At 32.5% G+C, this 14,668-nt stretch overlaps 1 protein-coding gene across 2 annotated transcripts in view; it reads right to left on the bottom strand.

The window, feature by feature from the left end:
- Nucleotides 1-685: 685 nt before the first annotated feature.
- LOC129221917 (two pore potassium channel protein sup-9-like) overlaps nt 686-14,668 on the bottom strand; it is a 94,447-nt gene continuing 80,464 nt past the window's right edge. For both annotated transcript variants that reach the window (XM_054856295.1, XM_054856294.1), the window contains exon 3: nt 686-2,150. In XM_054856295.1, the coding sequence (XP_054712270.1) occupies nt 1,633-2,150 (518 nt within the window). In that variant the 3' untranslated portion in view covers nt 686-1,632. The remainder of the gene's footprint in view (nt 2,151-14,668) is intronic.

The following is a 14,668-nucleotide window of genomic DNA, read 5'->3' as shown; positions in this document are numbered from 1 at the left end:
TTAATCACGTAGATTACACTGCATAACCTATTTTAGAGTCTAAGATCTACTCTAAACGAAGCAAAAGTTTGGACTCTGTAAAGTCTCTTTAGAGGGAATTTTATTGATTAAAAGCAAAAACTTGCGGCCCTTGGTTGAAAATTTCAATAAGGGGTAGCACCTCTGTATCATTTCAAAAAGTGGCGAGTTTCAAACTAATTACATTTCGTTTTTAATTTAATTGTTAAAGTCCTACACATGTTATTATTTTTTTGGGTTATGGAAATTTATTTATTCATAATAAAGTTACATGGAAAACTGCTTGTCCGGGGTTTGCATTTTTTTTTTTTTTGCCGCACCAAGTAAATAAATTAATGGATGTAAGAATTTTCTATTGTATTTCAGTACAATCTCTAATTTCAAGATTGTAGGGAAGGTTCTTGCCTGTGTGTAAGCACTGCAATGTTTCTGTTGAATTAAAAGTTTTACTTACGTCACGAATTGTGTCATTAGTATTCCCGTTTCAGAGTGCTTCTGTGATTCGTCGGGTAGATTGCAGTTTGAACCCATATCTGTTTCGCCCCGAATTTTGAAGTGCAACAATAAATGGCTGATTGCGAAACTAGAGATGTTTTAATGTGTAATGAAATGGCCTGTTTGAATACAGCTAATAAAATCTGAAAAACAAATAAGTCCATTTATCACTTTTTTTATTTTGGAATTATTGAAAAATGGTATTTATACAAAAATGTATACTTTCTTTACAACTTATCACTTACTAATAGAAATTTACATTATCATAACTTCTACAAGTATTAAAATTGTTACTTCTTGCGTAAAAGTCTTAAATTTGAAATTAAAAAGAAAGCTCTGAAGACGGTAGTTCCAATCTGTAGTCTCTTTGTATGTTTATGATGAAGTTGCCAAGCACATTATATCTGACAGAGGAATGAATGTATACACAGTCACTTGCCGATCAACCAACATCAAAGTTTAAAGTTTAAGATCACATTTTCAATGACCTGAATACTAAGATAAATAGGTTCTGTAGTCGAATGTCTGTTTTGAATGTAGTTATTACAAATGGTAATATGAAGAAATTCTTAGTAGCAATTAGAAAGAAGTATTGTTCCTTTTTAGTTGCACATATCACGTTATAGAATAATTCATTATCGAGTAAAGATGTAAAGATAATTTTTAGCCTTTTTTTATTCAGGTTAGATAGAATCGTAGTTTGAAATGCAAACTCGTGAATACTGAAAAATCATTGAATCTATTCTAGCGACAGTAAAGTATTCAAAAGAAGAAAAAATGATTTTGCAAAAATCTATGCTATTTAGTTTAAAGACCCAAAGGTCTTCAATTTGATTTTCTTAAACTATGAAAATATATTTTTTCTAGCTACGTATTCCTTTAGTAGGTATTAATTAGGATTGGGTTTTCGCAGTTAATAAAATATGAAAAATTTTCAGACTTAATTTTCGTTTACTCATACCGGTATATACTTTACTTCACATACACTTTGATTGCTACTTTTTTCAAGAAACTGATCTCACTCCAGAAGTTCATAACCAATCAACAACTTGTCCTTATTCAGAAAAGTTTCAAATGCTTCTAATAAATTGGTTAAAGTTCGTTAAGCATTAGTCTATGTCATATAGACAATCTCTTTTTTCTTATGTCTGGGAATTCCATGCAGAGATCCGAGTCGGACCGCAAAGAATCCATAATATCGTCTCTAGTGTCAGCAGGGCTGATAATGTGCATTGGCATACCATGGGGCGACCTACTTAATGACCTACTCCGAAGACCATAAGGAGTTTCAATGTTCATTTCTCTCCTGCGACGAACAGGACAACAAGCATGGCAAGTGCAAAGGGATCCATCATCGTCTGAATTAGAATCCTCTGGTCCCATTCCGGAAATAATACTTCCGTTCGCTGTTATGACGTCCCCTTCTAGACGAACGGCTTCTTGAGCAGCACACTGGGCTTCCGCTTCGTCTCTCCGTTCGTCTTCAGTGTTCATTGTTAGGAATCTCAAGACCAGCAAGTTCATTCCGGCAGATACCACAGAAAGACCGAATAGGATGAATACCAAACTAAATGCTACGTATTCTGGCTTACTCTGCAAGGCGCTTTCTTTTTGAAGAGCAACATAGTCACCAAAACCTAGAAAGATAGAGATAAAATAACTTAAGACGTTATTAATTATTTAATACTTCATTGCTAGAAAAACTGAAAAGATGCTAGTTGCTAACATAATTCTTGTGTTGTTGGTATTAAAATAAAAAATAATTTAAAAAAAAGCATTGCTTACGCTAAAAAATGTGCTAGCTCATCGTTCATGGTTCCAGTATAAGCCCGTTACAATGAATGCCAATACAACGAAATAACTATTTTAACGAAATAAATTTTCAGTCCTGATTGAATTTTCCTTGTATTTCTTGAATTCTATTGCAACGAAATTCCCGCTACAACGAACAATATTTGCGATCCCTAGAAGCTCGCTGTAACGGGATTTCGCTTGATTTCCTACTTCCTTTTCAAAAAGACTGAAACTGTTAGCTGCTAACCTAATTCTTGTATTGCTAGTATGTGAATATGTTCAAAGAATGTAATTGCAATAAATGATCATATTAGGAAATATCTGTTTAAACAATTTTAATCAATATTTAGCATGTTAAATAGAGAAAAAGAACCAGAATAAAATCTCATCTCTAGGTCAGTATCTATATTGGCAATTAAAACAGAAAACTGTATTAGCAAAAGTTTTTATTGTTTGGTGAAAAGTCTTTAATATGTTTTTTTGTTTATAGATTTTGAGAACCTTCATTTTGAAATTTCAACTAAACAAAGTTTTAAATAAACAAATGAATCTTGTAAAAAAGTAATTTTAAATTGAAAAATGCAAGGAAAATTTTTGTTACACAGTGTTAAGATGGATCTTTACAGTAATATTTGAGTTTGGAATTCCATGAAATTTTTTCTTTCTTAATCTAAACTTTTCTTTGAGTACCACTTTTTTCATTTTTATTTATTACATGTAAAAAGATTAAACAATAAAGATTAAAAATTGGTGCAATCTGAACAAAACTAATTTATAAAGTGTACTCAAATAAATGATTAGTTTGATAAATGCACATTTTTGACAGAACTTTCGCTGAAATTTTCCATCTAATAAAATTTACTATCGATTAATTTTTTTTCCTTCTCGAAATGCGAATGCTTTTTTTTTCTGTTTTTTTTTTTTTAATTTGTTACATTTGCCAACTGTTATCTGTATACAAATTTGAATACGTGGGTGAATAAAGAATGACGGAAAATAAAAACCATGCGTGGGATAACAGAGTTTTGCTTGACACTTTGAGGAAATTAGAGTGCATCACCATTTTTAAACCACTATATTACCTCTCACAAACGCTGCAATTCTTCTTTGTTACCATCCAAGCATATCGATAAGTATAACCATTATTCACATTTCTTTCGAAAAGCGCTTTCGTAAAACATGTCCAAGCTTTTATTTTCTCTTTTTTTTTTTGATTTAAAGTTGGGGAATGTGTGAGACATCGTGAAATAATGAAACTTTTTAGCGCCACCTATCTAGTAATATTTTAACTATGTAGAAACCTACGTAGTCTATTCTAGTCAAGAAAAATCAACTTTGAAAATCGAAGACTATGATAGTACAAGCAATTTTCAAACATTGATCCTCGTATTACAATACTTCGTTGTAAGTCAAAACTTATTTTTGTTATTATTAAATCATAAAAGTCTTATATTTACATTGAAAATATTAATTGAGATCTACTAGTTTTCAGGGCAGTACTTATTTGTTTAATATCAAGCTTATTTGTATTTTGAATGCTTTGTAGAGTTAGAGAAAAATAAGTGAAAAATTTCCACCTTTTTCTGTAGGTACAAATTTATGGTCAAAAATAAAAAATAATGTTCCATTGCAAATTATATTATACAATATATTGTTCTTTCTTAATGTACTGCAATTTTCAGAAAAAATTCCTCGTTTTCTATAGCCATGGCTACGCGTGGTGTCTCTGTATCATTGGTTTATTTTGTTTCACAGCTTTGGCAAAATAAAAACTGAAAAACCACGAAAAATCGTTTTTTTTAAATAAATAAATAAATAAATAAATAATATAATAATAATGGAAGCATCTTGTATAGTAAGGAGAGTAAATGACGTGTCAAAATCGTTAAGAAACAGGGTTGAGTGAAAAAATTCATTAAAGTAAAAACCGGAAGCTCTGCTATATCTCTATTAATATTGATAACTTAAAAAGCAGTTTATTCAAAATATAGCTGTCATAGTGTCAGAATATCTACCAGTAATATCCTTGTCCTTAATAAATTATCTAACATAGTATAACATAATTAAATCAAACTGTTTTAGACAGTTTATTATCCCAAATTTTTACACACAATAGACAAGAAGAAATACCTATTTTAAATACTGCTGTAAATCTGTGCCATACTAACTACTATTTAAGAATATTCATTCGTAGTTCCATTAGTATTATCAGATTTCAATACAAAGGTTAGGATAAACGTTTTTAAGAATGAAACAGTCATATACTATACTTTTGCATTATGTGTCACTCTCTAAAATATAAGGAAAGAAGAAAATATTTTATAGTACTAAATGTATTTTAACATTTTATGTACAAAAACATAAAATATGCACACAAAATTTTTCTATTACATTGAAAAAAAAATCTTTAATTATCATTGTATGTTTTTGGCGCTACTCTCTTTTTTTAATGATTTTCTCTTTTATGAACCAGAGAAAAACTAACAACTTCGAATCATAATTAACTGATGACATGACAAGAATATTTCTCACTAATTAAAATCTCTACTCATGAACGTAATAGGAGGCTTTGGGGGGAAAGTAAATACCAAAAAATATACATTGCAATTTAATGTGGTATTTAATACCGTTAACGAGCATTGATGCAAATTTAACCTGAAAAGATAAGTAAAGAAATAAAATAAAATGAAAATATGTTGACCTTCATAGATTAAAAATATATTTTCAAAAATCTTCATAGATAATAATTATTGTTTTAAAAATTTCATTTGAATTTAAATAATATAAGTATGTAAATAATTCTAATTTGAACTTCATTTCATTTTTTTATTTTTCAAAAAATATTATCAATTTTTCAACGCAAAAGTGTCCCCATGATTGAATACACCTTTCTTTGTGACATGGATTTTTTGGAAATTTTTTAAAAAAAATATTTCTTTACTTTGTGGTATTTTTAAAAAACGTCTGCAGTTGTTCACATTTGCCTTTAGAGGAGGGCACATGTGAACAAGTCTAAAGTACATATGAACACGGGTAAAAATGCAGGAGAAGCATCATATTTTAAAGGAAAATTCTTCAATATAAAACATACACCTAAATAACAAATACGTTGAAGGATTTGTAACCTATACTGAGTCAGTTTCAATTGTACAGTTATTGTTTCACTAAGAAAATATTTTTCCGAATATATAAATGCGCACTGTCAAATTCTTAAGCCTCGTAGCCTGTTCTGATTACTGAATAGACTAGACAGAAACTTATATGATACATAACACAAAGAATATTTTTTATGTAAGGGTTACTCTAAAATATTTTGCTTTAAAGCTTCATACACTGTAAAAAATCTCGGAAAACTCTCTGAATATACAAAAGAACTTTCCGTAATACACAGATTCGTACGCCCTCAGCAGTTTTCTGCTATTATCAAAAACCTTTCCCGTTTAACAAGAAAGTAAGAGTCGACGCATGCTCAGCTCACACGGCAATGTTATAGTACAGCAGCAAATCCAAACTGAAACTCGTGAAAGCAAGCAATGAAAACAAGTGCTGACTCATGTGCGAACACTCATCAAGAGGATTATTAGAAGTTTTGTTCCTCGCATGAATTCACTGAAGATAATTTTAAAGTCTTATATTTTCTTGCTAATGTATCGTCATGAGATTGAATTTGAAGCTATGTCGCTTATTTTTGAGTACGAAGTGCAACTTCTCGACGCATGCTCGCGGAAGGAATACAAACTGAAATCAAAAACCAAAAACCTGCGGAGAGGACGCCATGTAAATTCGTTGCGTCGCATAACTTGTGTAGGTAATTTACTTTTTTCTTGGATACTTTTCTTCTTTCTACCAAATGGGTAATTTTTGTAGGCGGAATTTTATTCTGTCATAAAAATCACCTTTTTGGTGACCAAAGCCTGCAAAAGACCACCACCGACGAATAGGTAAGTCGCTTTGCAACTCTATTACTTTAAAGTGATTTAGTTCATATAAATCTCGTTAAAAACTATTTTCCTCAGTATCATTTTTTCGTTGTGAACTATTGCAATTTGAAAATATTTTACATTACATAGAACACATATTTAAAGTGCAAGTGTGTCTAGTTTTATTCTGTAAAATTTATGAATTGAAGATTATAAAAAACTTTAAATAAGTGTTATTGTGTACTTTGTTTTTATGTGTCAATCTCAGTTAATATTTGGCTGAACATTTATGTATCAAGCATTATGAATAAAATGTTATAATTAGCAAATTGTCAGGTTTGAAAAATCGTCTTTAAGATTGCATGTTTTCATTCTCTTGTAAACAGTGTAGCTAGATTGTATGAAGTAAAAAAAAAAAAAAAACCAATTTCTTGTAATTAGGAACATAGTGCTTCAGTATTATCTAAATGACGATACCTCTTTAAATATTTGCATTAGCGAAACGCTTTAAATTAGTTAAATGTGTATTAATTTCTTTAACAAATAGATTCATATATGTATTTAAAAATGTCATCATTTTTTTCGTTTTACAAGCCTCAATTTTAGCAAAAGAAAAAAAAAAGACTTAATAAAATAAATAATTTTGTATTTTTACACCATATCAAAGTATTTGACTCATAATTTATATGATACTTTGATTTATAATTTATATTATACATGAAATGTTATTTATCTCAGCAGAGCTTCATTAGTACGATTTATTTTAATTGCAATGTACCTGCCCTTAAGGGAAAGAAGCTGCAAATATAACAAACAAGAATTATTTCTCAATAATATATTTTTGAATATATATGAAAAACACAAGCAATGAATAGCAATGAGAAAAATAAAATTAAAAGTAGCAATTATTAGAATAAAGTTGAAAGGTTGAATTCGGAGCTCATCAGCCGTGGAAGATTCGATAAATATGGTCAAAAGACCAAAAGATATTAAACTACTTACTAAATAGAGAGTATTTAAGCTCTAATATATGCGTTACATTGAGCCAAACGCACCATATGCTAAACTATATTCAATAAACAAGAGCTTAAACCTAAAATTAAAAGTAGGGGTTTTTTTTACCTCGGCTAAATTAAGAAACAAGTCCCTATAATTTGTCTTCCTCAGGACAGGACCTACTGCATGCATACTAGTTTAATGTAGGACAGTTAGGAGGAATGAGTCAGTGGCAAAAATGGAACAGCTGCATTTACATGCCAAAATAAAAAATAATATTATTTAATGTCATTGTTTTAAAAGTGATCATTTTTAAAAAACTATGTTATTAATATGCAATGTACATATGGGGAGAAGACGAGGGGCGTTCACCACGCAGACTGTGCCATTGACATTTTCAGGGGGTTGCTTTTTTAAGGGGGGGGGGGGGCGCTTTATAGTATTTTACGGGTGCACCATCACTCTTATGGTGTGGGAGGGGGGATTCTCGTATATATGAAATGGAATAATCATGTAATAGAGTTCAATGTTTTAATAAAAATAATATATATTGCATTTTGCACACACTGTTAAAATAAAATCAGTAACCTATTTTGAATAAGTATTTATATTTGTGATGAGCTGGAAAAGGGCAAGAACAGAAGAATCAACCCGAATGGTTCCAGCAGGGGGACTTGGTGTCATATTTAAATTCATCAATTTCTCTGTTGGTACTTTTCGGTACACTTTGTTCGTCAGAGAAATTGACTTGAGGTGAACGAATTCCGGAACGCGAAGGGTAAGTAAGTCCTGTCAAATTTTATCCGAAGATAAAAGCTATCAAGTTTGAAACAAGATATGTTTTTAAGTTCTGCATTAAAAATACAATATGTTGATAGTTTTGTCTTGAAAATATTGAGAGAAAAACTGAAGTTTAAGATTGTTTAACAAACAATCCCCACTTTTCAGAAGGTACCCCCCCCCCAATTCCCCGACGATTTTATGATTAGGAATGAAACTACTAGATTATTTCATATTTTTTCAAAAATTTATAACTGTGCATATGTTATGCTGTTAACCATGCTGTTTGTCATTAGAAATTCAAAAAAAAAAAAAAAAATCCACGAATGATTCTAAAATTGCTTGTATTATTGCTCTTAGATATGAAAGAATTGAAACTGATATGGTATGCAATACTATAACAAAGAATTATATTTTAGAAAAAATCACGGAAAAAGGATTCCGAAATTCTCGGAAACGTTTTTGAAAATTGTTTGGAGAATTCCGAAATACTCGGAAACGTTTTCGAAACTTTCATGAACCACAGCTGCACAGAATACTCAGAAACATTTCTGGAAATTACGGAAAGAGGATTCCGAAATACTCAGAAACGTTTCTGAAAATTACAGAAAGAGGATTCCGAAATATACAGACACGTTTCTAGACATTACAGAAAGAGGATTCCGAAATACTCAGAAACGTTTCTGAAAACTACAGAAAGATGATTCCGAAATACTCAGACACGTTTCTGGACATTACAGAAAGAGGATTCCGAAATACTCAGAAACGTTTTTGAAACTTTTATGAACCACAGCTGCACGATATACTCAGAAACGTTTCCGGATTTTTTTTACAGTGTACATTCTTATATAATGTATTTTAAAATGATTTTGAACTTGAGTTTTTAATTAAATGAAAATATTGTATGTCTCTTTATTTCCTGTAAGTATTAAATAACACTAAATTATGGATCAAATATTTAGTAACAAAAAAATTTAAAAATAAAAATATTAAATATATATTAATTTATGTTTATTAACATTAATAACAATTGACAATAAATTTACAAAATGACTATAGAAAAATAATAAGTATAAATATTTACTCATTTTTTAACACTTACAATCCTACACCAATAATAATATTAAGGAGAGCGGTTGTGGGAACTGCTGACTTGTGCCCCTAGATGTTGTGTTTTCACAAAGTGCCCCATAATCTACTTTAGAGCTAATTTGCAAAAATAAAGAATTTTTAATTGAATAAAAAAATTTAAACATTGTCGTAAATTTTACTTGAATGTTCATACAATGATTCGTAATAGCTAGATTTAGATTAGCCGTTAGTTTTAAAAATGTTATCTTGTAAAGGAGACAGTGATAAGTTTTTTCCACACCTGCGAAAACAAAGAAATAGCTACCACAGAAACATAAAATGGCTCATTGCTCTAAATGTTAGTCCAAGAGGTTCAATTGGTACTGTCCTTAATTGAGAATTTTTCCAGTTTTTTTTGCTTGAAGCGACCTTAGTAAAACATACCATGTTCACATGTGATCTGTGTTCACATGAGCCCCCTTTTCCCCTATATACATATCAGAAATATGTTTTTTAAATGGAGTGGTAATTCTGCATATAAGAGAAAAAAATCTAGTTTTCATTTTATTTCTTAAAACATTTCTCGTGGGATCGAGTATGAGTAGTCTCATCTACCAGTCACTACCATCCACTACCATCTTATTTGACATGCAATTTATTACTCAACTGATTAGATAACTAAATTGTTTCTCAGGACAAAATTCAAAGGTAATCATTAATAAAATAACAAAGAAAAGGCACTTTTACTTGTTAATGACATATTTAACCTTGCTTGAACCTCTGGGTATTCTTCTAGTTATAATTTGAGAGGGAAAAAAATGTATTGATCTGCATAGACGTTACCGACGCATATAGGGAAGGGTGGCCCAAAGCGGGTAGGTCGCCCAATGCGGGTAGGCCTTCATATGCCCCCGCATGGTGTGTCAGCGGCAACGCATACGTATGTCATGTTAACCCGAACACCCCCTAGATTTAATCAGTCCCAGTAAAGCAACAGTGAAGCGGCATGGCATAACCAAGCTTAAAATTAAAAAATGAAGTTCTAAAAAAACAAATGAAGTCTTGTAACTTATGATTAGTCGAAGACCAGCCCTTTTTTTATTCTCAATAGTATTGAATTATTCCGTCACCATCTATAGTCCAGGATCTGACAGCACTTCTGTAGGAAAGTTCGAGTAGGGAGAGTTTCTTTTCAAAAATGTTTAGTAGGTGTCCTAGAAAGTATTTTGGACTCGGGTGGACATCCGCCACCTGGTCACTTTTCCTGCTATGACGTCATCAAAGATGGCGGTCGCTCGCTCTCATAAATGCTTAGTACTTCGATGGGAAGATTGAGTATGGAGAATTTTGCTTCAAAAATGTTTAGTAGGTGTCCTAAAAAGTATTTAGAGCTTATGTGGACATCTGCCATTTCGTACATTTTTCAGCTATGACGTCATCAAAGATGGCGGGCCCGCGCTTTCGTCCCCATATAAGCCCAAATTACTTAAATGTGTTAATGTACCCAAATGTTAATACTTAACCAACAAAAATGAAAATTTGGCCAGTAAGTTACAATTAGTGTTTTTAAGGCGAATAGCAATGTATTTTTACTGCTGCTATTAATAACGATTTTTTATATTTTTTTTGTTGCACTTAATAAAATTATATTTAAAAGGGGTGGTTACAGGTTGGTTGCAAACCAAGGGCGCCCATATGCAAAATAGTAGGGGGAGGGGGTGCTCAGATATTTTCCCCATGGGTTAGGAGGGTATTTTCTCCATGGAAACCGATTTTAAGACAGATTAGAGTCATTAAAATATTTCATTTTTAATAACTTATTCATTAATGGCTGGAGAATAAATGTTTTTACATTTTTGCAAAGCAAAAAGTGCCAAAAGCAAGGAAGTTCTAATTTTAAAGGGGGGGGGGCGGGGCAAGCCCCTCTTGCCTCCCTATATGGGCGCCCTTGTTGCAAACCCGTACTATTACACTTACAGAAAGAGCAACAGGTTACTTCATTTGCTCTAAAAGTACAGGAAGATTTGGCACATTTCAAGCAATTACATGCTCCAATAAAATCATTTGGAAATCTCTGTAAGTTCTTTTCTGGCATCAAATCATCATCTACCACTGCAAAACCAAATTCACAAGGATCTAAGTCAACAGCAGCATCGTCAATACAATGTCGTTGTAGGTATGTGTAAAAATATGATTTTAATAAGTGACGCTTAGCACTTCTGCTAGTAGGCGGCAAGTTATCAGTGTCAATATTTTTCGCATGATGATACAGCCATAACCTAAGTTAATCTAAAGATTTACAGAATGACCCTTTCCGCAATACTTGCACTAAGTATTTTTCTGCAGATTTAAGGCTTTGCTCTATCTAAATCCAGTCAGATGATACGCCAAAACTCTCCAAATACTCTACAGATGCACAAGGAAGAGCAGATTTTTTGGTACGAAATTTACTTGTTTAATCTGATCCAGATAGTGCGTGGATGGCAGGAAGCAACGAACACATATAAGTTTTCACCTTTTTTCAGTGAATATCATCAACAGATAAGAATCGTGTAAAATCACCAACTCCAGTACGCACCCAAAGTTCCCGAACACCAAATCGTTGAAGAGTAAGATAGTGAAACAAAGTTAACACCATTATATCAGTGTCAGCGCTAGCAATAATGATTTTAGTGAACACACACAGCGATGCATGTTTTGATGGAATCGACATTCTGAATTCAGCTTCCTCTACTGTCAGACAGTTTAATTCTGGGTTATTTATCTGTTTTCCACTTTGCACAGATGTACAGTTAAATATTACATCATCCTCTTCATCACCATGAAAGGCACTAAAAGTGTGGTTGGTATTATGTGGTGTTTGGAGTCAAAGAAGCTGTCACTGTATCGGCAATGAACTTTTGCAACATCAGTTTGTTTCTTGATGATCCCCAAAAGCTGCTGAGTCGGACAGGCAATGGAATATATCTTCTGAGATTTTGACCACATCTATAACGATGCTGCTACCTTGTCTTTGCACCCTTTCAGACTTTTTAGGAGAAAATTTGAGATAACTGTCAAAAATGTAATGTACTCTTCCACAGTTCTTGGTGATGCTCCCGAAGTATGACGAAAAAGCTGAAATAGCTCCACCAAAAGTTTTATTTTCAATTATCATAACCTTTCGTACAGAGTTCGTGACGTCAACTATAAAACAGGTTTTATCGTCAGACTTGAACCAGGTATCATCACTGGTGCTACCATGTTTCCAGCTCTTTTAACAATGCACTTTTTTTGTTATTTTACCATTAGCCCTTGGTCATTGAACAATGAACAGTTTTCAGATAGCTCATAACGAAAGAGCTCTTGCATGTCATACGAACGAGCCTGAGCTATTTGTATCATTTGGTGAGATGACTTGTTCGATATCTTTTTAGTAACTTTCCTTGTAGCACCAATACTTTGCGCTTTGGTGCAATGAAATGGTGGCAACATGGCTTTATGGAATGTGCTTGATATTCTTACTGTTTTGTCCTCGTATCGTGTTTTCTGCTATGTACAATACATCTCTTCGCCGGTCTTAAATAATTTTAATATTTTTTCCTTTGTATCTCTGGAAACCAGTGCTTTTGCTAACAGATTGTGCAATGGATTAGGAAGCATATGCATATAAAACGGATTACCTTTGTTCCCCTTCATGAACATTTCACGCACCTCTGGGGCTGTCTTGGTTAGTCTCCTCATTGTCCTCATGTCTTCTAAATACAGAGAAAACCATCGCTGATAGTTGACGCAGTCAAATACGGCAAATACTGGTTGAAGTTTCTGCACTGTATTTAAATGTAATTCCCAAAGACCTTGTCTATCTGAACGAATCAAATTTCTGAGAAGTTGGACGAGTTTCATAAAATTGTCCCAGTACAAAAATTGCTCTGACATTTTCCTTTCTCGGTTGACAAATCTCTCAAAGTCCGAGAAGAGTTTTTCCACATTACCATCTACATCTATTTGATCTGATTTTTTTCCCAAGTCAAAGACATATTCTGCTGAATGTTCTGTAAGTTTTCAAACTCTGTAGCGTAGGACTCAATGGAACGTTCTTCAAAAAAATTTCGCCTGCAATCTGAACATGGTTTCTCCCAACATGAACATCCCCTTGACACCTCTCACATAATTCTTTCGATGTAAAACCGATTGTAGCACATTTACTCCAAAGACTGAACATTCAATAAACACATCGGATATTCCACTTCCTCGAAGATATTTACCTAAACAACATAGCACAATTTTAGTTATATGGAATGCACCCAACACCAGTACAATATTTGAAAATTTATCTGGATTGCTAAGTTGCACTTCGCGTGCAATAGCGTATACGCCTTTGTCACAGGTTACTGGTAAATAATTTATCAGTAACTTGCCATCTTCACCTTTTGATTTTTCCTTCTCATTTTGAAGCTGTAAAAGAGGTTTCTTATGACAGTATTGCTTATAGCATGCATTATTCATATGGTAGTACAACAACTCTTCCTCACTTAACGCGTTCAAACGCTTAGTAACTACGTCATTTCGCAATGGCCCTTATTTTTTCACGACCATTTTCTGTACTTATCACACTATTGTTGTTTTTATTACATATAATGCAAGTCTTTTCAACTGGTTTAAGGTCTCCTATGCTGTCTTTTGACACTCTCGACAATTTAATAATATCCATATCTCAATTTTATTTCGATAAATCTCGAAAAAAAGAATCTTTTAGATTAACAGCGTTTCATCATCTCAAAAACCACTCTTAGTCTCACTCATAACACATCATATAATTCAATGGCTGCCAACTTACTACTTCGAAGTATAACAACGCGCTCGAATGTTATCTCTGCGCCGCCTATAGTGGCGCGCTTAAGTGGAGCGAATAATGAACATTCTGATTGATTAGTCACACCAGGTGAAAATAGCAAAAAAACATTTTTTTACGTAAATAGTTTCTGAGTATAATTTTGTACGGTTATTCAACGATTGACAGTTGAAAAAATAATTTTAAAGAATGAATTTTAAAAAAGGAAAATAAATAAAAAACAATAAAATAAATTTTTTTAAACTACGTTTTTGGGAAAACTTTAACACTGTAACTGAAAAGTAAACTACTTAATATAAATTAGTATAAAAATGTGCAAGAATTACGCAAAAAAGTCGAGTATTAAAATAATGTGAGCATTTATGTGATCGAGATGCCACCATCTTTGATGACGTCATAGCAGGAGAAGTGACCAGGTGGCGGATGTCCATCCAAATCCAAAATACTTTGTAGGACACCTACTAAGCATTTTTGGAAAAAAATTCTCCCTACTCAAACTTTCCTACAGAAGTGCTGTCAGATCCAGGACTACTACATAAACTAAGATGGTCAATCCTATTTTTCTTTCCTTTTGCAAGAAAGGAAGTGTATTGTATTCGCGAAAAAATTTTCCCTGGAGAAGCGACTTTAATTTCCGTTTTACTCACCCCCGAATGAATATTGAGTTTTTGTTTTCGACTCGACCACACGTGGATAAGTGCCTAAGAACGTATAGCCCCGTGAAATATACATAATGACGATTCCCGAGTTATTTACAACG

The sequence above is a fragment of the Uloborus diversus genome, chromosome 5 (genome assembly GCF_026930045.1).
Source record: "Uloborus diversus isolate 005 chromosome 5, Udiv.v.3.1, whole genome shotgun sequence".
NCBI classification, from domain to species: Eukaryota; Metazoa; Arthropoda; class Arachnida; order Araneae; family Uloboridae; genus Uloborus; species Uloborus diversus.
Note: the sequence above shows the minus strand (reverse complement) of the source record. Positions and strands in the feature narration are given on the sequence as shown.